This window comes from Zosterops lateralis (assembly GCF_965231275.1).
Source record: "Zosterops lateralis genome assembly, chromosome: 6".
NCBI lineage: Eukaryota > Metazoa > Chordata > Aves > Passeriformes > Zosteropidae > Zosterops > Zosterops lateralis.
In genome coordinates, this window is record NC_139761.1 from 12,125,885 (window position 1) to 12,152,599 (window position 26,715).

At 36.4% G+C, this 26,715-nt stretch overlaps 1 protein-coding gene across 7 annotated transcripts in view; it reads right to left on the reverse strand.

Moving 5' to 3' along the window:
- Nucleotides 1-26,715, reverse strand: part of EML1 (EMAP like 1) — a 120,567-nt gene that overhangs the window by 18,630 nt on the left and 75,222 nt on the right. For 2 of the 7 annotated variants that reach the window (XM_083864524.1, XM_083864522.1), the window contains exons 4-11: nt 23,406-23,453; nt 19,952-20,086; nt 13,480-13,508; nt 12,049-12,075; nt 8,790-8,919; nt 4,509-4,658; nt 3,401-3,470; nt 1,048-1,158 (exon numbers count right to left, since the gene is read on the reverse strand). In XM_083864524.1, coding sequence (XP_083720650.1) covers nt 1,048-1,158; nt 3,401-3,470; nt 4,509-4,658; nt 8,790-8,919; nt 12,049-12,075; nt 13,480-13,508; nt 19,952-20,086; nt 23,406-23,453 — 700 coding nt within the window. The remainder of the gene's footprint in view (nt 1-1,047; nt 1,159-3,400; nt 3,471-4,508; nt 4,659-8,789; nt 8,920-12,048; nt 12,076-13,479; nt 13,509-19,951; nt 20,087-23,405; nt 23,454-26,715) is intronic. The other 5 variants (XM_083864525.1, XM_083864523.1, XM_083864527.1 and 2 more) reach the window with 5 other exon arrangements.

Here is a 26,715-nt window from a genome sequence, read left to right on the forward strand (position 1 = left end):
TGAGAGAAGTGCTGCTACAGAATGGGAAATGATGCTCAGAACAGGCCAAGCTGCGACCAAAATCACAAAGAAAACATATTAAATACTTGCTTTCTTCTGGCAAATGCCAATAGTGGTCCTCTATTTCCCTCCAGAGGGGTATTTACAGAGCATTTGCTTGCTAATCCTTTTTATTTATCCTTCAAAGGTGATGTCAAACTGTGTAAGTTTTCACCTTTGTGTTCTTAACTGGCTCTCCCAATACACCTCTCTTTTCTCTGCTTTCTATAAACATAGTTATCAATGGATTGCAAGTGCTTGTAGAAACTTTCACGGAAGTAAATTTTGCCTAGGGAATACACCAGGTAGTCCTCTCCTATCTAAAAATGTCGTCAAAACAACCAGACACCACCACATACAGTGCTTACAGATTCTGTTGTACACAGGGGGCTCTGCAGTTTGCACGTGTCAGGTCACAGGCTCAGGTTTTTATATGGGACTCAAATGCTGCCTGTATCAGCATGTAAGTATTTCCTTTACCTCTCTGACAGATTAGAGTTCAAAGGATGGTACCAAGAGGTAAACAACAAGATTTTACTTTTCTACAATCCTTTATCCATATACCTTTGCTGCTTTTCAGCAAAAGATTTTGATTCTCCTATGGGAGCCTCCATTTCTTTAAAGTCTTTCATCAATCATTTTAGACACCATGAGAGGGTTAAAAGGTGTGGAGAGATTAAATTTCTTATGTAGGGAGAAAAAGAATAGGATGATTCAAGAGAAGTAAAATGCTGAAATTTCAAATACACAAGTATTTTCGTAACTACTGAGGAAATTAATTGCAGTCTATTTTAAGTATATGGTAAATCTCTGAGACTGCTGAGATATTGTTAACTTTAATAGCAACTTAAACTGTTGGAAACAACTGGGCTGCAAACTTTCCTGCTCTAAAGCAGAACCTGAGAGAAGAGATAGCTTGGAAATTCGTTTTGGTCACATAAATTTGAAAGATTTCAAAGATCTTTCCAGAAAACAGTCTTAATATGACTATTCATTTACTTTACTTACAGATTTAGAAAAAGCAATGCAAGTGACAGCTCGGTCAAAAAACCCCATTCCGATGACATGCAGTGTATTCAGAGTTACGGAATCCCAGACACGCACGTGCGGTGGCAATTGCTGTAAAACAGACAGAAAACATCAGCTCAAACAATGATGGAGAAATCCATCAGGATTTGAAAAAAATGAGAATGCATCTGAAAAAAAAAATAAATCACAATTGAAGGTATAAAAGTTATAAGAATTTCTCTAGAGTCACCCATGTAAGCACAGATACATTACAAATGATTTGGTGATTACTGTGCCTAGGACCAGTAACTGGGACTGACTATCCAGAGTGTACAGCACGTCAGATCTCACTGATCTCAGTTTGTTCACTGAATTTCATGGACACTGAGATACTCAGCATGAACTGAAAATTGTTGGTGACTTTGTGACATGCGATTTACTGGTAGGCCCAGGTAGAGTTTAAACTGTGCAAACTGAGATAAGTCTGGTAAACGTAAAAGGTAAAAGTGTGAAAGGAAGCTCAGGAATTTCTAAAATGTAATTCATTTCAACATTATAAAAATGGCCAGGGAAAAGAACTTTATGTTCAAACTCTTCGTCACAAGCGTAATCAGAACGAGATTGTTTTTTCTAAATAAAGTTCCAGATGTACATCCTGGCCCCAGATCAAGTCCCTGCTAAAGCCCCGGGTCTCCCTCCCTCCCCTCTCTCTGCCTTTGGCTCCGGGAGCCCCGCGATGCCGCCCACAGCCACCAGGGGGCGGCCCCGGGCAGCCGGTGGAGTCTCTGGCTCACAAGCACCGAAATTGCGCTTTAACGTAAATAAAAATATATTTAAAAACCCAAAGGGTGCAATAGTACCTCAGTTATATAAGTGGCTTTTATATACCTACATACTACATTCCACTCAAACACAGACCTCAAACTTTTAGGTTTTATTTCATAAATAGAATGGTAAGTAAAAAAGCCCCAACACATAATAAAAATTTATAGTTTACACTACTCAGCTATGTTATCTTTATATAAAACTTATACTGCATAACTGGGATTTCACTTTTTTTTTTTTCACTGTCCTTGTTTTGCTTGGGATAGAGTTAATTTTCTTTCGAGTAGCTGGTGCAGTGCTGTGTTTTGGACGAGAAAAATGTGGATAACACAGATGTTTTGGCTGTTGCCGAGCAGTGCTTACCCTAAGTCAAGGACTTTTCAGTTTCCCATGCTCTGACAGTGAGGAGCAGCACGTGAAGCCAGAAGCAACACGGTCCAGACAGCTGATCTGAACTGGTCAAAGGGATTTTTCATACCACAGAATATCATGCCTAGTACATAAACTGGGAAGTTGGCCAGGAGAGGCCAATTGCTACTGGGGGATGAGCTGGCCATCAGTCAGTGAGTGATGTCCCCTTGCATTGTGGATTACTTCTCTTTTTTGGGTCTTATTTCTCTCTTTGTTTTGTCTTTCTTGTTGTTACTATTATTTAATTAAAATTTAATAATAATAACAACAACCGTTCTTATTTTAAACCACAGGGTTTATCCTTTTTCCAATCCTCCTCCCCATCCCACTGAGGGGTGGAGGGGTAGATGACTGGCTGTGTGTACTTAATTGCTGACTGGGGTTAAATCATGACACTCAAAGTAGTCAGCATATTGACAGTCCAGTTTTCATCCCAAAATTCTTCTTTGGCACCTGCCAAAAAGTTTGCAATAGTTTGGTTTTGACAACAGCTGCATACTCTGCTGAGTAACTTTTTCCTCATGGTTTTTACTGCCTCTGCTTGTTCCCATTCTTTTTCCCTTTTGTTAGCTCTTTGGAGCAATGTTCATCTTTCTCTGTTCAAATAAAGTCCCAGCTTACAACTAAACTTACAATAGATAAGCTTACCGGTGGCAATAGAGAGAAAAATAATCTTGCCTAGATGATGGCAAGAGTAAAAGGGTTTGGTTGTTTGGTTTTTTTTTCCAGCAAACAACCCAAATCCATTCTTTATAGTTTAGTTTTGATAGCCGTGATCAAAAATGAAGCTGTACACCACACAATTTAATGTCCTCCTTTCCTCCACATCCATCCACCCTCTCAGGTCTCCTTTGCAGCCTTACCCCTCCATGTCTCTCAGAGACCAGCTCCAAATTCACCTTCAGTCCAAGTCATGGAACTAGAAACCATTGACCAGTCTTGATAATGGAATTGGGTAACTGTGATAGCATGCAATAGGGATTCTCAAATTAAGTTTTGCTCTCATTCAATCCAAAAATGAAAGACCAATTACTATAGGAAAAGAATACAGCATATATCTTCTTAATAACATATTATGAAATATAAACAATTACACATCAGTAAAGCAGCGACTTACTTTCCCATCCTTGGATGTCCCTGCAACTTGACCTGTTGCAATAGTGATCCTATCAGGATGAACAGCCAGGCTACAAAAGAAAAGAAGAAGAGGCCAAACTTAAATCTATTGACTATCTATTTCAACAAGCTATTACTTAAGATTGTAATAAATAACCCTATTTTAATAATATAAAGCACACAGCATATGAGTAAACTTTTTAAGAATATAAAAACAGATCTGACAAAACAATTGTCATGCTCTTATATTTTAAAATCCTCTGAATTCTTTTTTCACTGCATCTGCTTTGCATGCAGTTCTAGAGACCAAATACCCTACAAAATGAACTGTGGCAATAGTTCATTTAGCTTTACAAACCAGAAAGGCATCCTCTTTCCAGTAAACCTGATAGCTTTGAAATATCTAGAGACAGAAAATTTGAAAGAAGGAAATGAGATGGAACAGGGCCAAGGTAAAAATCTCCTTGTAAAACAACTAGATTATACAAATAATTCAATTTATGAAACATGCTCACAATTCAAGCAGATTTGGTTATCAGGCCTATTTTTGGCTTTGAGGGACAATGGGTGTTTCACAATGCCTAACTGAAAGAAAGGATGTCAAACTCATTTCATACATTAGGGCCCATCAGATAATCCAGGTGCACTTTTTCAGCTACACTGTGCAAGCAGACTGATACCATCAAGATAAACCATATGTTTATTTAGATTTCAGTTTAATGATTCTGATATTTGCTGGTATCTAGTATCCTCTGAGCTTCAACACACTTAAATCGCTCTGAAGCTCAATCTGGCCTATGTGTGTGAGAGCAAACAAACCAGGTCTAGTTTACAAGCTATCTGCCATGGGATTAGCATGTCTGAAGACTACCAGGAAGACCACAGGGGAAATTAGATCTATTTTGCTGGTTAGGTAGAATCTAAAGGAACTGAACAAGGCATCCAGACCCTGGTGAAGGGTAATAATACAATTCTACTTAAAAAAGGCAAGGAGAGGTTTCTAAAGAAGATAATGTTCAATCATCCTAAAAGAAGAGTAAGGGAAATGAGTAGATCTATCTCAAACACTGTTTTATGAAGAAAAAAAGAACTATTATTAGATGACTTACCACTTCACATCATCATTATGACCGGTGTAATGTCTCTGGAGTTGCTCTTCGACATTGAATAACACAACTACAGACGCGATGAAATACACAGTCTCGCCCGTTGGCAGGAGATAGAGATTGCTGCGACAATCCCGACCCCTATATCCATAGCTACAGTGTTGGTCAAGCTGAAATAACATTATCTACCCATGAAGAATATTAAAAACAACAAGGGAAAAAAAAAAAAAAAAAAGTATTCTCTGTCCTTGTAGTCTGTAGTCACTGTCCTAGAGTCTCCATCTCTTGGCTTGAGCACAGCTTTATTACTTGACAACCTCCAGAACTCTTTCCCTTCCTACAGTAGAGAGCTGAAGCACTTGGCAGACTTTAAAACCTAAAAATCCTACAGAAAATCCATACCAAAGAATATGGGGATTTGCAAATGCACTATTCCTTTAGCATCCTCTGGAATTTGCTAATTTTTTTGTCCCAGGTGTATTTACTAATTTGACCAATTAAAATAAGAAACTGGACGTGACAAAAACACTAATAAGTTATTCAGTACATCTCCCTGCATTACACAAGGATTGATTGCATTATCCTATGTGCAGGTTGATTGATTTCAATGATGTGGACATAGCCAGATGGATAAAAACCATAAAAGGGTTACATCATCCATTCCAATTTATTTTTGTAGTACTAAAAGGCAGTGGCCCAGATTCTGATGCTAGTCATATCATCACAAATCTAAAATTATTTCAATGAAATGACTGGAATAATAATCTCATTTAGACTGAATGTTAATTCAGCCAAATTTTGCAGTTTTATTCTTCTGAAGATGCATTAGGGACTACAACTATTTTGGCTTTCTTTTTTTTATGGGAACAGAAAGAAACAGCATTAGCAGAATCTTGGCAAAACAGAAGTGCATTCTAATGCAGTCAATATGGAGAAACTGGCTGTGAAAAATATATGGACAGATAATGAAACCCCAATTACATTATCTAAACAAGATACTTATGCACTATTCTGTATGGCCAATGATAAGCCACTAAAACTGAAATAGTCATATTAACGTTGTCAAAATGCTCAGGTCAATAGTTATCCTATATAAATACTTATTTTAGAAGAAATAGCTTCCTGTTTTTTTCTTATAAATGCACTAGAACTGGTGTTGCATACCCAATTATTAAAGTATGAATTCAGAAATAGAGCTTTTATTCTCAAACTGAAATAGCTCAAAGCCAAAGTTTATTCAAGTCTGAGATATTAAAATGCGATGACATTGAAACAATAAATATCTTCAACTACAAAGAATTTACTATCAATTTGAATCTATCTGTGATGGTTGGTGTTACTACTCTAGATTGCTGGATAATGCTTTATTTGTTTAAATTTATTTTTCTCTCTAAGGCCAGACACCATTACAAATTGAAGCCAACATAATATTTCCCTAGTTCAACAACATATAATCAAATTTATAGTGAACAAGCAGCTGAAGTTAGTGTAAGGAATCGAACTTCTAAAAAAAGCGAAGAACATTACACAAATGTGCATAAGGAACAAATCTCAGTGCACAAAAATAGCCATTGAATGGGAAAGATTACATTCTTTAGGGAAAATCTCCTTTCTTTACTATTCTTCCTGTGGAGAACAATGCTGCATTCAACCCTTCACATGACTGCTGTTGTCAAACACTCAATTTATTTCTATCAGCCTTTTTTCTCAGATACAAACTCCTGGGGTTGATCCCTCCTTCTCCTCACTGTTTCCCACACTCGGATTTGGTGGCTTCGATGTGGATTTGGTGAGCTGGCACTTCAGGGAGTGTTACCTTGACCTTTTCTTTTCATTTGGTCTCCAGTTTTTGTTTCAAACCTCCTGCCTGCCAAGTGAGTTGCTCTCAAATGGATCTGGGCAGGCCACTGCTCCCACCCTGATGTCCTTAGTCGTGATTTCTCACTTGGATTTTCCACCTCTGCTGCAGCCCCCTCACACTTCATCAGCCAGTGTTTTTGTTTCTTCCTGTCCTAATATATATATATATATGATAATATGTCAGAAGTGTGCACCTTTTTCAGCTTACCCAGACAGCTGCTAACATGACTATAATAACTCTTTATGGTTCTGGTATGCCCTGAAATCTATACACATTAGATTTTCTTCCTTCTGTTTCTCATCACAGCCTGCTTTCCTTTCCATTTGTCCACACCACCTCCAATATCTTGTTTCCCTATCCCCATTCTTACATTATAGAGCATTTCTGGCTGTACTCCCACAGCTAGACTCATTTGTCTGTTACAAAGACGTTTTTTCCTATTCCAGTTCTGTCACCCACCAAACAGTGCAGCTTCCCCAACTCAGCTGGAATGAATGCCTGCAATATTGCTTGATTTTCTGCTGTATTTGTCTTTCTTCTTAAATGATCTTATCCTCCTGCTCTCATTTTCTATTCTCCTTGTTATAGTCTGTAAAGTGGGCGTTACCTTCTCCCTCTTTTTTTAAAATTACTTTTAATTGTCTTTCTAAACCTTCCATCTACCTAGTCATTGCTATAAATATTACATATGGATATCACGATTGGATTTAATTGCAAATAAATTAGAAACAGAAGAAGCTAGCACAGTATCTTTGGAAAAAAACTACCTCCTCCTCAATTCCATTTGGAATAAGCATCTAGGGTTAGTTAGATTGTTTTATTAATTCACACCTCTTCTATTCATAGACAACCTTACACAGGATTCTGCTGGGTATAGGGACACACACCTGGAAGGACATATGAATATTCAAACTAAAAATAATAGTCCATCTGGCAAATATTCAATCATTTAAATAAGCTTAAGTGAGAAACTAATGAGATTGAAATCATGACCTACCCTAATTATAATTTCTTATAATAGTCTGAAATATTGACGTCAGGTTCCATCTACATGCTGCTAATGACACTCTGCTTTGTTTCATGGCTGGGTGTTGTGTTGTTTCAGCAAGCTTTCTAAACTTTCTCCTTATCATCCTCAGGTCCCCCGAGTGAGGAGATCCTTATGACTGCAAAAGACATAATTCAATTCTGTTGTGACAAATGGTGAGAACCTGTACAGTTAGATGGTAAAATGCTGCAAGCAGCGTTTATCACTCTATCACTCTAATCTCACCTGTTTTACTAATTTTATGGGTTTTTTGTCTTTTTAACCCATCTTCACTTATTTGTGCATGCACTATCTATGCAGTTCCAGCAGAATGGCATAGAACCTACAGCCTCAGCTGCAATAGGAAAAATAAGAATGGTTACTAAATCTGTCATTAATCTCTTGTGAATACAAAGGGATTTTTGGAAACTCTCTGAAAATTCTGAAACCTCATGCAGTTCTATTTATACAACTTTGAAAAAGACTATATGCAGTCTGTCTTCTTCTATGAAGACAAAGTAATTTCCTATTTTCACTGCAACCAAAAAATTGATTTTTCTTAAAAGAGAGAACCTTATGAAAATGTCATCTCTCTAAAGATAATGGATATTAAAAATAGACTCAAATGTTGTTGTGTTTATATTTTATCTTCAATCATTTATTACATATGAAAAGGTTATACAAAAGTGAAATGTCTTTTTTTTAAAATAAAGAATATATTCTATCATTATACTTAAAAGTGAAATAGGAAAACTTTTGTATGCAATAAAACACTGATTTCTTTCAAGCTAGATTTCTGCAATTATGTCCACTCATGGAAGTCAGTGGAAAAATCTAGTTGCTCAGTATTTATGGTGTTTAAGCCCCATTAAGATACAAATCCAAATATTATTTTATATATTATATTTTATAAATTTTATGGCTAAGCATGTATCAGTTGCACAGCACTACTCAATTCAGGGCTTATTCAAGTTGAATGTACAATCCTCTTAAGGACAATGGTGTGCACTTAATAAAACAGTTAAAAATGATAAATTACTGCTAAGAACTAGAAAAAAACCTGAGCTTGTCTTATGCGTATTATAATTAATAATCCCAGCTCACTACATCTCACTACATTCTTATGCCTAGTTTAATCTTTGGCTAATTAGCATGCTTCAGACTTAACCTTCAGGCAACATTTAAGCAAAATCTTTCTTAAGCTGCCACCCTGTACTTTACAAGGTGAAGAACAGCAGCCTCAAGAAATTAACACCCATGTTCAATGGAATGTCACTTCACCAATTAAATGAACCCTATGACCTTAATCCTGCTATACTTTATCTCGGAAAGTTATTTAACCCAAATCATTATGGAATGATTGATTTCCAGTAGTCCTCCAGCACAGAAAGGATACACCCATTCCAGTTTAAGCCTCTTGGCTGGTAGTTCTACTTTTGCTTCCAAATTGTAAGATTCCACTTGCTCTTTGGGCATGTACATGGTAACAGGACGTCCACGAAGAAACATTTTTACGTATCCTTCCTCTACAAAAGGTCAGAAATGTTTAATGTTACACAAAAAAGCCACCGGGGAGAATTCCAGTGCTCCTCCATCCCTTCCCACATAACAGTTTGGTGCATTACAATTACAGAATGACATGCAATCTCAAACTTAGAAATTTAGCAGATTTTTTGGGTTTTTTTTTCCTAAATGATAATCACTATGCAGAATTTTTTTAAAACATATGAAGTCCCTTCTTCCTCTAAATATTCTGAGTAGCAGAATTAGAACTAAACAATGTCATGAAGAACTACAAAACAGAAAGGTCTGAAATTGAAACTTTTTAAAAAATGTTACAATATTACAGTTTTAAATATTAAAAATGGAGGGGAATACATCAAAGATTACAATTAACACAGAAATGCCACTTAAAATTAATTTTATTTTTTAATCAAAGTTTACAGTTGAGCATCAGCATCTAAATTATTTTCCAACACTCAGTCGCATTCTTTGCATCCCAGTGTAAAGATATGCTTTACACTTGATACAGTGTTAGAGATACATTCGAAATAAGGAACAGAAACAATTAGTAAGAGGAATCATGCTGATGTACATGCAGAAAAGATATGTGCTTCAAGAACTACTAAACATTGAAATAGGAATGACAACATTGACAGCACATTAAAAGAAAGGAAAATGACATACAGGAGAGAAGCTACAAAAACTCAATTGGCTGACAGAAGTAAACATTTCTAGAAGAAAATACTAAAAGTAATGTGTCGAACTGGTAAGAAATATTTTTGGGGCAGAGAAGCAGAGATTAATAACAGATCTGGAAGTACTGACTTGGGGACTTCATGGGGCTTATAAAACTAGGAGATCTGGGAAATGCCATGAAGGTCTGACTAGGACTTTTGGGAAGTGGCAAGGCCAAAGTGGGTCTCCTGTGAACTTCTGATGAAGTTTGTCCAGATTCAGAACGTGCTGGCTCTTGCTGCTCCATCGGCAGATCAAGGGATTCAGCCTTGTTCGCATGCGAATCAAGCAGTTTTGGAGTCAGTGACATCTGTAGAGTTACTAGACAGAATAATCGTGGGCACAGAGGAAATGGAAGGGCAAAAGTAACAAAAATCATGTAAATGAAAAAAAATTTATACAATTTAGGACTGTTAAATTATGCTATGAATTTTTAAGTATCATTACAAATATACCACTATTTTTTAAATTTGAAAGCTAAGGCTTTATTTTAATTGGAAGTATGCATATGCTACAAATCCTGACTAAATTAATAAGAATTATGGATTGAACAAATAAACATCATAGCTACGCTGTATCACCTAAATAGATGTGTATTTTGCCTTTAGACTAAATCATATGGGAAAGAGATCTACCTGATCTGTCATAGTAAAGTTACAGCTAGGCCTCTCTAGCTTCACTTACAGAATACATACATAAAAATGAAAGCGACAGAAAACTTAATGAAAAAAAGAGAAGAGATAATAATGATGACAGAATGGTATAATAATGGTGACAGAAGGTTGGAACTTCAAGATGCCTGTTAAAATGATAGAATATTGGAATTGTTTTTAAAAATCTACTCCAATATATCCGTATTGGAAAATAAAATAGAGGGTTGAGCATTAAATAGCAAAGCATTACAGCACTGTTTGTATGCGCATGCAGCTTCTATTTAATGAGCCTCAGACACATGACAACACTGCTGATGCTGGTGCACTGGAAGTCAACAGATTTTCAGCAATAACAGTTACTGGCTGTACTTATCAAACACTGTGAATGAACCAAAGTTTAATTCACCAAGCTGCTTTTCTCACCTGAAGCTTATAGGACTCATAAAAGTTGCATTTAGCCATCTACAGTGGGAGCATTTGACCTGGTCACCCCAGACTAGGAAAGTATATACTAACCAGTGAATTATACCAAGTATATTACAACAATTATATAAATTATGCCTTCAGAATGTGTGTACGTGTCTCTCCTAACTATGAAGAGGAACTTAGGCTGATTAGGTCAGGCATAGAAGTCACATTGCGTATTTAGTTCTAACTTTTGGTAATATTCCATCTCTACTAGTTTTTGTTCCAACCCAAATACATTATCGACACAATCAATCTCCATCCTTCTTTTCATACTTCTCTTAAGTAAGTTTATAAGACAGCAGAGTTCTAATTGTAAAGATATAGATGTAAAGACAGACAATCATCAAACTACAAAGATAGACCAACAGTGAAACTTTTAGACAAATGTATCTTTTACATCTGCAGTTTTGAAAATTTGATATTGTTGTTGGATAAACAGTAATGAATGAAATAAAAAGGCACATCAATGCCAGTGGGATCTGCAAAGGAGACCACCACTGATTGCAGGTATAAAATTTGTACAAAGAATACACAGAGGTAGAGACTCTCTAATAGATTTTGCCTTGAGAACAAACATTTTTTGCTTTGTGAAATTCACAATTATTGCAAAGCTGAAAGATGCTGATTAGTGGAAAAACCGTTAGAATATAGCTATTTCTAAACAGCAGATAAATCTGTGATTAGATCACAGATATAAACATGCATCAAAAATGTGCATATTTACACTACAACTTAACTAAAGCTTTAGACATCAACACGGTATGTTTACCAAATGTAACTCTGCTTTATGACACTAAGCAAAAAGCAATGAGAAATTAGTTGTAGGCCTAGGTCTGCTTATTTAAGATTCAGAAACATCTACAATCTACTCAGTAAGAAAAAGCAAGAAAAAAACAAAGGCTTCTATGATCATGTTAGGCCAACAGCAAAACAGCCAACAAAGGGGCAAATTCTATATGAATTTCAGCAAAAGTGCAGAATGCCATTTCAAACACAGTGAACATCCACATGTTGCCATATAGCTCTCTCAACATTTTTTTCTAATTCAAATTCTTAGGAATAAGTCCACAGGAAAGTAAATTATAACCCGTTACTGATTAAAGTGCACCTGAGGGTTATAATTCAGTAGATCATATAATAAATGGTATAACATTTTTGTTTCACTCATAAGGACTATGAAAGTTTTAACATTGCAAAATGCACACAAGTTAGAAACCAGCTGTACATATATTGAGCATTTATCCCACCAGAGCCATTTTGCTTCGAGAGCTATGAGGTTTTGGAAGTGAAGCCTACCTTTGCAGTGTGTCACACGGCGCTTCCCTTGTGATTACAGAGACAGAGACAGAAGGGCTAGATAAAGATGTGTTTGAATACAATAACTCTCTAAATACCTGCTCTACAGGCTGTCCAGTCTTATTCTGCTGCAGGCTAACCTGGGGCTTGACAAAACAATGAGCCATACACTGGGTAAATTACCTTCTAAACCTCTTTCCTCAGTTACGGGCCTCTGTTTGGTACCATTAAAACACTGGCTTAAACTCCATTATGTAACCATATACTGAAGTAAAATACCAAGTAAAACCTTATTAGAAAAAACATTCATTTCATCAGGAATTTTGTCTAGGTGAGGACATCAATGTAGTGTCATACCTATTTAATTACTAACCTTTATCTATGGAAAAAGTGGCAGAAAAAAAAATATTACAAACACCTTTGCTTACACGGTATAAGGGAAGGAGAAAAATTAGGCAAGGAAAGCATATTCTGTGCAAACCAGAAGTTTTCTTTTTCTAAACCACCAGTTTTCATGGAAGGGACATGAACCATAATTCTACTGTCACAAGAGACTTTAATGCTTATTTAACTTCATGTACAAAATCAGTTACATTAAACCTTGAAATATGGCTTAAGAGCTTTGTTGGATGCTGATCAATCCATGCAGTAAACAAAAGATGTCCAACTTTTTCAGCTTAATGCATGATTACTGCCATAGAACTATGCATAAAAATAATACAATATACCTCATAAATCAACAGAATTTTCCCCTTCCCTATTTTGTAAAAAAAATCTTTGTTTTAGTTGTAGTTGACTTTTCAGAACAAAATAACTGTTACATACACTTCTCAGCTTCATATTTTTATTCAGACTCTTCAAAATTTTTAACTGTCTAATGACAAGCACAAACATTGCTTTCACTTACACCTACTATTTCGCTTTCAAAATCTTTCAAGCAGGAATAATATCTAAGTTGGAAAAAATTGAAGTGCTTTTCAAATTAAAGATGGATTACCAAAGTTGTAGTAACAAAACACCTTTTTGTAATTTGACAAATTACATTACAAGGCTTTGGGACAGATGTGGCAATCTTTAGAGGGCACTATTTATGATTAACATGACAGCATCATAGCTGGAATTTGGCATTGCTTTAATTACCAAAACCTTAATACTGCTTTGAAAGAGAAGACATATGGTAATCAAGAAGACATGGTCTTTTTTGTCCTTGTCTTCTTACAAAGAATCCCAACAGTAAAATAAATCTATTGGATCAATAAAATCTAGAATGAACTGATCAACTTTTTAAAATTCATCAGCAGCAGCCTGCAAGTATCATGATTAGATTCCCAATACCAATCTCTAGGCATCCACAGAAGAAAGGGGGCTAGTGAGGGAACCCAAATATTTTATCACAGTTACTATCTGCTTAAAAATTTTAAAAGTTCCTACCTGCACTGAACATTGGTTCCTTGGGTTTGCTGTGAAAATAATGAAGAAATTACTATTTTAAAAGCATGCACATACAGTCTGCACACGTATATGTATCAATATAATACAAAACCAAAAATATAATAATATAAATTTTTGTTGAGTGTATGTATGAATAAAAATACTTCATCAAATAAATTATTTACAAAGTAAATCTTCAGGCAAACACGGTTAAAACCAGTAAACATCCTTGATGGCATTTTTACGTTCAATTCTCATTACATTCTCAAAATTATCGATTTTCCTCTATTAACTACCAAATTCTCTTCTTCTGTGGAGTTAGTCCAGTTACAGGAGAACACAGGAACTGGCCATAAGCAGCTGTATCAGTTTTTGTTTCCAATCTGGATTTAAGGATCAAACCAAAGTTTCAATCCTGCTTTTTTCAAAAACTTCACATAAAACATGGAACTTCCCAGTTGTTCCTTGGTAAATGACAGTACTTGGTAAAACATAGAAAGCACATATAACTATGATTAAAATATATTCTCTTTGTCACAGTACAGCTACCTGCAAGACAACTGGAAATGGGTTTTCTTATTGTCTTGAAAAAATATTTGGGAAAACTTGAGGGGAAAATATACACAGCATGTTGAGAAGTGCTCTGGATTATATTACCCTGGCCAAAAGGAAGGGATCTTTGTTAAGGAATGCTAGTCATTTGGTTTTTTTGTCCTTTGCCCATGTAAATCAAACTTGAGGGTGTTGTTTCTGATCAAGAATTGAAGGGACACAAAGTTACATTATGCAGTTACTTGTCTTTCCAGTTCTCTCTTCTTTAATGCAATAAAACTTTTGAAGTATCAGATAACTGCCATAGGTTTCTTAGGGTGATCCCAAAGGGGTTGAACCCCCTATCATTCTGATGAAGAAATGCTGATGTATGAAGTATTCCTAGAGCCATCTCAATGCCCTCTCCTAGACTGCACTGGGCAGATATGGAGAAATAAAATAAATAAATAAATAAATAAATAATAATTAAAAAAAAAAAAAAAAAAAAAAAAAAAAAAAATTAAAAAAAACTGTGTTGGATTTTTGCACACAGGTTTTTTTCTAACCATAAAAGATTCTCTCTCACTACAATGAAAGAAGTAGCAAATAATTCTATTGTATTTTTCCCTTTGCTTTGGTTTGACACTTATATTGAGAATAATACTTTACTTAATGATAAATCAAACTAATTCTGATTCTACTCCCAATTTAGCAACTTTCCATAATATCAGCTTTTGTGTTAATCATGCATCAAAATACATGCTTCAAGCTGGCATACACAGCCAATGTCATTTATATAAATAGCATGATGTGCTGCCATTGTTAACACCAAGATGAACATTTTCTCTTCTGAATGAAGATATTTTTAGAAAACAAAAAAACTTTATGGGATGGAGCACTAGTCAGAAATGCTGCCATATTAGAGACAAAACAATCCCTAGCTCTGAACAGACCATGCCAACCTATTCAAGCTAATCAAGCAAATGTCAAAGGCTGATTCATGACAGTAATAAAGCAAATCATCTGTACTTTCTAATTATATAAACCCTAACCACACACAGCTCAGAGCTCTGGCTACCCTTTTTCCTGAACTTGAGTCACATCCTACTTAAGTAACCCTCAGGAAGGCTTACTCCTGGCTGATAGCTACAGGACTAGGGACACTTCATAGTAGCAGGGGAGATTATGGTCATCTCCTTATGCTTAAAGCTTCTTGAAAGAGCTTTCTATAGCATTTGGCTTTGTGTAACAGCCTACTACCCTACCTGCTTTGCAAAACAGAGTCACAGAATATCTCAAGCTGGAAGGAATGCAAAGGGGTCAAGGATACAAACGGACTGTGAGTAGACGGTTAGGTTAACACACCCTTCCTCACTCTTTCACACATACAGTCAGTTTTGGGAGGACAGTCTTAGTCCCAGTGTACAGAACCATCATTTTCCTTCCCATAACTCTTGCTTTGTATTTTGCATGATGGCTCAGTTTCGAGAAGAAGCATGAGGCAAGTCTTTAGCCAGCCTCTTCCACAGGATAAGGACACTCATTCTTCAAGGAGGTGAGAGCTGGGGTGCTGAAAAGGCTGCATGGGACACAAATGAGGACAAAAGTCTCTAACCATACAATGATTGTTTTCACAGTGGTACCAACATCATGAGTGCCAGCTGAGGCAATCCAACACATGCTCCTGATTAGTTGCTCGGAATACTTGCACTTTACTTAAGCATTGCATGCCTTGTGTGCTGGACCTCCTCCCTAAGTCCTAAGTGAGTGATTTCTGATCAGTGCTGTTGCTCAACCCTTTGTGGCCTAACAATTGCAAAATTACAATTGCAAATAACCATTGAGTTTCTCTTGAAATAGTATGTAAAAATTAAATTGCATCTCAAGTACTGTGGTCAACCTTAGAGCAAAATCAAAACACTTTGCAGATAGCCATTATTTTGTTGCAATGTTTTTATTTCTAAACTATTTTGGAATCAATTTTTAAGTGTACAGTACATCTATATAGTTCACATAAATCATAGCTTTCCTTAATTTAAGTGAATAACTTAAGAGTCTCACTTTATATGTTTAGTAGCTTTAACATATAACTAATTTCAGATAATTGTCACCTTAAACAGGTAGCAGGATCAGAGATACATCCATAAAACAGACTTTGCAAAGCACTGTATTGTATTTAGATTTTGACATGTAGATCTTCCACTGCAAAACATACACTGAATTCATCTTTTGGGCACTTGATCTAATGCAATTTTTTATATAAGATAAAAGACACGGAGCAAGGGCACTGTAAGATCATGTTTGTTAAAACTTTTTCAAAAACTACAGTAAATTACTACAGTAAAGTGGAAAAGCAATGAGATTCACCATTGGTAGGTGAAATAATTGCTGTTCATATTCCAGAAACAAGTCTACTCATCTAAATATAGAAACTTCTTTTTATAACAAAAACTATCCATAAGACATTTGTTTTGTATATAGAAGATAAGGTTATTTTAATCAATGAGGTCACTACATAATGGCTGTTGATATAATTTGTTATGTGTGATAGAGTAGGAAGTTATACATAGGTGCAAAATAAAAACAAAGCCTTAGAAATATAATCCAACCATTTCAAGAGATCAATACAGTAAACAGCAGCTCCACGCTAATGACTTCACCAAGGCAAAGTAGCTGCAGGAAGTTACACACCACTGCAACACTTCAGAGTTTGCAGCTTAAATTAAGAGTGAGCTGTTTTTTTAGCTCTCCCTTCACTGGTCATTAGGGGTTTTGCCTTTCAAACCTTTCAGGCTCACTTGTCCCTAAGATTGTTGATGCTTGGTTTGCTGATTCAGATGTGTGCAGATATACATTCTCTGTGCTACAAGGGTCTGAGAAAAGATTTCAAATCTGCACATGTGGAAAGACACTTTGTTCCTAAGTAAACTAATAATAGATTGTTTTTCCTCTCAGAAGTCATATTTATTTAAGCATATAATGTATTGCTACAGTAAAATTTTTTCAGTTATATTTGTCTTTTAGAAATCTTGAAGTACAAAAATCTTAAACAAAATGAAACTCACATCTATTGGTTATTAGTTGTTTATAATTATCTTACAAGCATATTAAGGGAAGTAAATTCAGATGCTAAGATAAAGTCAAATTTTCATAAGTACCAGAAAGTCCAGTCCTGTGGCATTCTGTTGGCTTATCAAAACTTCATTCACATGCATAGATGAAGAATGCAAACAAGATTTTAATTTGTGTAAATATTACATCTTCCTTGGTTACAATTGTGTAAATATTACATCTTCCTTGGTTACAATTTTATAACATTTTCTCAGATAGTATTTAAATTATTCCTTTAATTTGCTAAGCCTTTCACTGAGTCACAGAACAGGTCAGGTTGGAAGGGATCACAGTTGTTCATCTGGTCCAACCCCCCTCATACTCAAGCAAGGTTATACATGGCACATGTACAGAAGCACATAGCACAGAATTTTGTCCAGACAGTTCTCAGACATCTCCACTGAGGGAAACTCCACAATCTCTCTGGACAATCTGGTCCAGTGCTTGGTCATCCACATGATGAAAAAAAATTTTTCCTCCTATTCCTGTACATCAGTTCCTGCCCATTGCCTCTAGTTATTGCTTGGCCCCACCAAGAAGACCCCGGCTCCATCTTCTTGCCACCCTCTGCTCAGATACTTAGAGATATTGATGAGCTTCCCTCTCAGTTGTATCTTCTTGAGGCTGAACAGGCCAAGTTTCATCAGCCTTTCCTTTTAAGAGACATGCTCCAGCTCTTTGATCAACTTTGTAGCCCTCTGCTGGATTCACTCCAGGAGCTCCATGTCCCTCTTATACTGAAGAGCCCAGAACTGGACACAGCACTACAGATGTGCCTCACCAGGGCTGAATAGAAGGGCAGAATCGGATGGTTGGACTTGATGACCTAAGAGGTCTCTTCCAACCTTGACAATTCTATGATTTTGTATAGGATCACCTCCCTCTGCCTGCTGGCAATGCTCTTCTTAATGCACCCTAGGATTCCACTGGCCTTCCTGGCCACAAGGGTACACTGTTGGCCCATGGACAGCTTGTTGCCCATCAGAACAACTTCTCCTTTATCCATGCATGCAGGTCTCTTGGCCACTTTTCCTGATTTCTTGCTCATCCAGATGCATTGTTCTTGAGCCTGAAGGAAGTGATCCCTGAATATGAACCAATTCTCTTGGATCCCTCTTCCCTGCAGGCCCTGTTCCCACAGGATTCTTCCAAGATCCCTGAGCAGGCTAAAGTTAACTCTTTTGAAGTCCATGGTTAAAATCTTACTTGGTGCCCTGCTTCATTCCCTCCTGGTACTGAGCTCCAACTCATGGCTATGACAGCCAAAGCTGCCTCCAACCTTTACATCTTCAACAAGGCCTTCCCTGCTTGTTAACACAAGGTTAAGCAGTTCAGTATTCCTTGTGGGATCTTCCACTACCTGTGACATGAAATTGTCATCAATGCTTTCCAGGAACCTCCTGGACTGTTTGTGCTTTGCTGTGTTGCTTCTCCAGCAGATATCTGGGTAGTTAAAGGCTTCCACAAGAACCAGGACCTGTCACTTTGAGGCTGCTTCAAGCTGCCTGTAAAAGACTATACACTTCCTCCTGTTCAGGCAGCTTGTAGCAAACAGCCACAAAGCTGTTTGCTGCTGCCCTTACTAGTCTGCTCTTTTATCCCAACCCATAACTTACTCTAAGCTCCACAGTTTGCACACTTGCTGTCTTGCTTCATAGCTGAAAACATAAGCCAGAAGCCAAGCTATTAATAATGTAATCACCCACATTTGGGCTGTAAAATAGTACAAAATCAGCTCAGTCACTCCTTACTCAAGCAAATATGCTGAAGGGATAAAAAGGAAGGAACATTTTGTGCCACACCATTGACAATGACTCATGTTAATGGCATTGATCTCCACACAAAGCAGGTAAAATTAAGTTATTAGTTGAGCTTCATTAACAATGTGCTTTTATGGTCACATCATCTGTGAGACAGTGAAACAGTACTATCAACACCATTTATTGCAAAGGAAACTGCAATAGAACAGGTCAAGTGAAATGGCCAAAACTAAATTCTGACTAGAAAATACAGGAAAGAACTGCTTGACCTATACTGACAATACTGATGAACCTCAATGAAACAGCTTTTTGTTCAAGGCTATCCTAAATCTGAAACCCTTGGACAAGATATCCTCTTTTCTCCATGCTGTCAGCAATACAGAGAAGCATGATCACAGATACACAGAGATAGGCATCACTTCATTCTGGTTCGTTGAACAGCACTTGCATGTAAACCACTCCCTTCACTTATCTTTAATCTGGCTCTCAGACCAAGGCATTCACAGTTCAGAGACTGGCTGGACATCAGTCTACATGTGGGATGTGGTGACAGAATGCTTCTCAGCAATTGTTTTGGTTTTTCTTCCTCTTTCCTTTACTTCTTAAACTACCTTTATCTTGATTTATGAGTTTTCTAAGTTTTGTTCTTCCTATTTTCTTCTCCTCATCCCACTGAAGGACAGGAAGTGAATGGCTCTGTGATACTAAGATGTCAGCTGGGGTCAATGCACCACAACCAGAAACTCAAAGAAGTACTTGTCAGAAATATAAGGACCGAGGGAAAGCACTAAGATATTAGAAAAGGCATGTTTAATAATTATGAACTTTCCTGAGAAACTAAGTTCTCACACTGTTTGTAGTTTGGAAATAAGGCAAAGAAATTTAATTTAAATAAGAAAACCTATTTTATTTCAAGTGTTTTAATAAATACTTTGATCCAAGAATTGGAGCTTTGTAAAAAAAGAAAGCTTCCAATATTTTAAACAAGAGAAATTAAGTTCACTAAAGAAACTAATTTTGTTATTAGAGCAGGAGGCAGAGAGAGGGGATAGATACTTAGACAACATTACCTTTCACTGTTCTTTTTACCACTAGATGAACTGCTGGTGGAACCAGTGCGGTTGCGACTCCCTTTGGAATCTCCATAGCTTTCCCTCCGACCTCCTGGGGACACACGCTCAGCTGAACTGGTTCTCTTAATGGTGCTAATAAAACAAGGAGCAAGTTTCATAGTGGCACTTGTAAAAGTATATATTCTACAATAAATATTTTTGAGAAATGTATCAAGTAGAACACTGACACTAAAAAAATATGTATAATTTTTAAAAATCTTAACTTGGTTTCTTAAAGAGCCTAAGTAAGAGTTTTGCTGAGTACCGGTGCAACAGAGACAAAAATACTGCTTTTTCCTTAATCATTAAATAGAAGATGGGCTAAACCAATTTCATAGAGCAGTTGCAATCATTTTTCTGGGTCACATTTCAAATCTCTAACTACCACTCCATACTTCTGAACTTTTGGATTTTCTTCCAAAGAAGTGAAAGATTTAAAGGGAAATCATATTGCCTGACATTTCCAGCCAGACTACAGAGAATGCTAAAAGTATGTCAAAATTTGAATACAAGCATGCTAACTTTTGGTCTTCATCCAATATCAATTACTCTGGAGTTCAAAGTTAGTTTTAACATACTCCAAACTGCAATTAATGATGAGCTAGCCTGCATTTTTTTTTTTATTGTTGACAAAAATGTATGCTTCCTAGTTACATATACGAATAGATTAGATTCCCCACATGTCCTGACAGGAGGTTTCTCAAAGGCTTAAAGCTCACCCTACCCTCTCACTCTTCAACCATCCTTCCTGCCAAGATAGCTATAAATGGAGCTCCTGTGTGTCTTTATGGCACCCCTTAGTCATCCAGCTCTCTCTAATGTAGAAAATGTGAGCCAAAACACAAGCAGTATTACTTAGCAAATTAAGAGAAGCTCAGTCAGAACTTAGACCTTATAGGAGACAAGTTATTGACCAAAGCACTTCTCCGTTAAAGCAGTGCTTCCTAGCAAGAGAGGGAGCAGCTAAGGGCAAGGCCCCAAGGCAGATAACGCTTTACATGTTGCTGCAGGCCCTTTGCAGCAGAAAGGCTCAGGCAGCAGTACCCAGACTGAGGCAGGAATCACCCCCATGGCAGCAGCTGAATGATAGAACTCAATGTCAGGGTCTCATTCCCCCGCATTTCAGTCCTGTACTGTTTTCTCTCCTGCAGAAAGCACAATGAAAATATCCCCTTTAAGCCATAAAATCCCCATAAATAACCATCTTCAACCAGCCCTCTCATCCCAGAAACCAGGGACACCAATGATAGCTTTCAAGCTCACATCTCTCTACCCAAATCCCAACCACTAGCTCCATCCCACTGTGAAAACTTCAGTACTTGCTCCTTTAAGACCAGTCTCATCCTAGTCACACCTTTTATCATCCCTAGCCACCTCCCCCTTGGCTTCCATACACCCCCAGAGATGTTCTGCTTACCAGAATACTCATCTCATGCATTCTTGAGGACTACTGCAAACCTCCCCACCAGTTTCTAATAGCTATCCCTACCCTGTCATCTCAGTCAGCTCCTCTGCCTCTGTCTCACTCTATGTGAGGTATAAGTTGGCTTTCCATAACTAGAAGAACCAAGATAAGACTTTTCTATCTGGTCAAAAAATGCTTAGCAACTGTACACCACCTGCTTTAAAAAAAAAAAAAAACAAAAAAAAAAAAAAAAACAAAACCAAACTTATTTCTGCTCCCCCGTGTCTTTTTACCAGCACAGAGGGGAATGTTTCAACACCTCAACTGAGACTCAGTTACAGAAACGATGGGAACACCTGAACCAGAGTTTTTCTGCAAAGCAATTGCCTCTCTGAAAAGAAGGCAGAGCCCATCCAGGGGCGGATCTGCACAGACGATGCATGTTAAGGCAGCTTGACAAAAAAAACCTTCTGGTACATGCGATGGCAGGACAGATGTTCAGTGCTGCGTTCTTGTAATAAAAAGAAGCTTCAAATGATTAAGCTGAAATTAAAAAAATAGTGTTTCTGTGGAGAAAGCAGTGTAAGAGAGCAAGCAGAATGCAAAATTACACAAAGACAGAACAAAATACATTTATAGGGGAAGAGAAAAGGCAGCAACAAGAATTTAGTTCTGACTTAATTTCAGAAGCGTGCTTCCTACACTAAACTAACATTATCCAAGTCATCTCAATGTCAAATGCATGAAAAAAAACCTTCTCTAGTAAAGAATATACTGTTAATATTAAACTATTCTCCCCACATCTCATAACATCATCCAATTTAATACTACTCCAGTTAAAATATAAAATCTTGATACTGAAAACGTTTATTCCAAATTAAATAACTTTATTAGCATGTGCCTTCCACCATTATATACATTAATTACAGAAAAATCCTGCGTGATTTGTCAGGATTAAATCTTTATTTTGGCATCCCTTCCTGGTTAAGAAAATTTCAGTGTAGGCTGATGTTGACACCTCTTATCCTTAAAGAAGAAAATAGGCGTCAACATCAGCCTACACCTAAATTAATTAAGGACATTATCAAAGTATACTAATCTTGGAAAAAAATTAAGTTACAGAAACAATTTGAAACTAATTTTAATGTTGCTTGGGGTTTTATTTTTATAGCTGTCAACATTCAAAAGATGACATAAGGGATAAGAAATGAAAAGATGGGACTAAAATTTAAAAGTTCAATTCTATCTTCTTTCTGAATAATGAAGTCTCGTATCAGTATAGAAACTACTTTAACCACAGGTGTAAAGTTCCTTTAAACCCTTATGATTTTGGTCTATCACTGCTTAAACTAATTAGTAATGCTATCTTCTGACAAATCTTATTTTAAACTTTCAACAACAACAACAACAACAAAAGCCCAGTGAGAAGTATTAGCTGGTGGTTGGAAACAAGAGCTGTAACTCCATTATATTAACTCAGTTTTGGCATTATACACATTTTTTTAGCTAGACTGTTAAACACCAGTGATTATATCCATGGCTACAGTAGATACACTGTCATCTGAGGAGGAATTTAAAATGACAGAAAATACTGATTTAACTTACAGGTTTATAAGAGTATAACTGGATTCCAGAATTTGACTTCCACATTAGTGATATGAAAGGAGAGCATTTGTAATTATTTAAGAACATAACATTTAGTTAGACAATTTTTAACTTGTTTAAGATAGCAATGTGGTCTAGCACCCCTATAATAAAAATTATGTTAGTATGAAATAATGCAGATGCCATCACTGACATTATTATTATCTAAGTTGTGGGATGCACTTATCAATGATGAGAAATTTTTAGACATGTACTTCTGGAAATGTTAAAAATGGCAATAATAATAACAGTTCTATCATGTTAATGCTTTTACTAAAATAGTCACTTTCTAGGTGTTGAATTGAAATGGAAAGGAGAAAACAACTGAACTTCAACACTATAAAGCTATTAAGGATCCCTCACCTTAGAGCAGGCTTTTTCAGTTTGCATGCATTGAGAAGATTCACAGACCTGCTTAATCCAGATTGAGAGGTGCGTAAACAAAGCAGAATAAAAAGTGAATGCAACAATAAAATGTGGAAACAAGACATTTACAAGACTTACATTAAAAGACAAAATTGCATGCTTTCAAGATATGAAGTCACGTGCAAGAGTAAACAACAAAGTGCTTATTGACTCAGTTAGATGTTTGATCATTTCAAACCATACATTAAAGAACACCAATGTATCTTTGAATGACAAAAATCTCAGCAGTGCCCCGACAGACTGATCATTTGTAAAGCGACCCAAAATTAAAATTAAAAAAAAATAAATATAGAAAAAAAAAATTAAAGAGGCTATCTGAAGGAACACAACAGATGATCCAGCTAAAAGACAAAGACTATTAAAAAAGCAACAACAGACAAAAAAATAAATCCTCATATATACATACATATACCAGTGCATAGCATGAATGTTTCAGGTAGTTGCATTACTGAATTTTGGTGAACAAATCTGGCCAAAATTAAAAAGATATATACTTTATTACTAAAATTATTTGGGAAAATATAAAAGCTTTTTAATAAAAGAAAGTAAAAAAGAGTGCACGATGCTCTTAGGACAGAAACTGATGGCATTAATATTTTGTCTAGCACTCATTCTGACCCTCATTTAAATCAATTAGAATGAATTCAGAAATAACACATGACTTTAATTTCATTACGCCTCTGAGCAAAACACACTAATAACTTTAATTGTTAGAGATATTGTGAAGTGGCGTAATAGTTTTGCCACCCGAAGTTCATTGGAGAGGGATTTCTTTTTTAATTTATATTCTAAATACTTTAAACCATTTTCTTTGAGAGATGAGTGTTACACTGAGCATTTAATTGAAGGTTCAATTCAGAGTTTGTGTGTGCACCAGTTACAAACCATTGCTGCCCCCCAACAGAACACACAACATTAATTCCAGGCGACTGAACAATTTCCTAGGGGCCATGTGTTTAGAGTTTAGAAGAACAGGAATTTATCATATTAAAGTATTTTATTCTCCCTGCAAACAAAGCTCTTTATGTTTTCTTTGTTCCTGCTTCTTCCTTTTGATCTCTATTGTCAGAGTTTTGCACCATTGTAATACTTTGCAATCTGCTGGGGGAGAAAGAATGACTGATTGTCTCCTTTTGAAAGGCAAAGTATGTGCAAGCCTGCAGCCTGCACCAGCATCCCTACTGGGAAAGGTACTGTCTGCATTCTCCTCCCTTACTGTTTTTTTTTTTTCCTGTTTCCCCCTCAACTCTTGGAAACAAAGCTATCCTAGATGAGTCACAAACCCTTAGATTTTAATAGGGAACACAAAACATCACTTCTACACACTGGCCAAATTCCAAAGACAAATTTAGTGTTAAGCAGCAAACCTCAAGTCACATTACATGCCAAAGAAAGAGTGCAGGGGGAAAGGAAAGTTCTACTCATGATACACTAAATTTATCTTATTTGGAATGAAAATTTCAAATAATTATTCTAAGCACAAAGTTCAGAATAAAACTATGGAAGCATTCAAAAAGCTGTTACTCAAAATAGCTCATACACTTCTACATCATAGAATTAGTAAATATATTAAAATTAAAATAAAAATCAAATTTTCTGATCATAGGTTACTTGTGAAGATGACATGCAAACACTTTACAAAGCCAGGCAATTCTTGATTGTCTATCTGTGTCAGGTGATTGTTCAGCCCATCTCAGAATCACTACAGCTCTGGCTGGCACCCAGAGCCTCCCAGATGTGTTCACACAGGCCCCCAGAGCCTGAGTGCAGCAGCTCCTCTTGGTGCTTGACCACAATTTTTGGTCCCAGTACCTCCAGCATCACCACATCTTGCACTGTATTATCACCATATACATTTATAATCCAGTTGATCCATGTTTGGGATTTGTGCTTTTGCTCTATTCAACTTATTTCAGTCCTTCCTTAACTTGGATAATTGGGCATTGACTATATGAGATCTGAATGCTGAAGTGGGGTTTGGTGCCCTCAATTCTAATTGAAGTCAGAGTCAGCTGAGGTTACTCAATGGTTTGCAAGATCTGGATCTAATTATCACATTAGGCCCTATAAGAACCTACTGATATCCAGAGATACATGTCTTACATATGGAAAAGCAATATGCATAGAGGTTAAATGATTTGCATAAGGTCAGTGAGGGAATATATGGCAGAACTCAAATAAAAGCCTGCTAGTTCCACCCCTTCAGCCCCAAGGCTTTTTTATTACCTCCAATTTTATATTCCTGCCAGAAGAAGTCATTTCCATTTCAAATATTAAATGGGAAATCAGTAAATGAAGTGAACTCTGAACCACATCTCCTTGGTAATCCAGCAAGGCAGATAAGCCATATACCAACCTGTGGGTTCAAATGAGTTAACCAACACATTTAATACAGCTATTGTAGGAAATGAGATTGTGTCTGCAGACATACCAGTAAATACATCCATCTCTGAGCAGGAGAATGTATGGATGCACACTTAGTCCCCATGCAGACTATTTGCATATATTTACATAAATAATGCACAACAAACTGTTTCAAGGGACAGACTGATGTCATTTCAATTGGACATCACACAGTCTTAACCTAAACACTGCTAAGTATAGGAGAAGAGAGGAATCAGAAAATATTTGATTGTAAGCCCTTATTTCATAAGGCAGTAAAACATTTGGGAAGGACTCTGTTAACCTACACTTTCTCTTGGATATATGGTCACAGTTAATAAAAGAATAAAATATGCTATTTTTTACTATTGCAATCCTAGCAGATATTTGTCAGTTGCAACAGTAGATTAAAAGTTTAGAAGATGACTCAGGAAAAAAAAAAATTCCCATTCTACTGTTGTTTTTAACTTTCATTTTTCAAACTCTGCCTTTCCAATTGTGCACCTGTGTTATATATAAAAACTATTTAAAGCATTCACGTAAAAATTAAGTTTAAAATCATCTATAAACACTTAATACTATTTACAGCTGCTGTGTCACATGGCCATATTTTGGACTAAAGAATACCTACAGTACAAATGAGCTGCAGTTCTGGAAGAAGTTCATAAGAAAAGAGAACTGCTTAGCAGAAATCAGAACTAAAAAAAAAAAAAAAAACCACCCACAACCAAAAACAAACCCTGAAGACTTCCCACCACCTGTAAATTGTGCAATACTGAGAAGCTTCTAACACAAATAAACAAGTCCTACCCCTTGAAAAAGGAAGCTGTTTGATTTTGCTGATGTATTTCCATTACTATTTTAT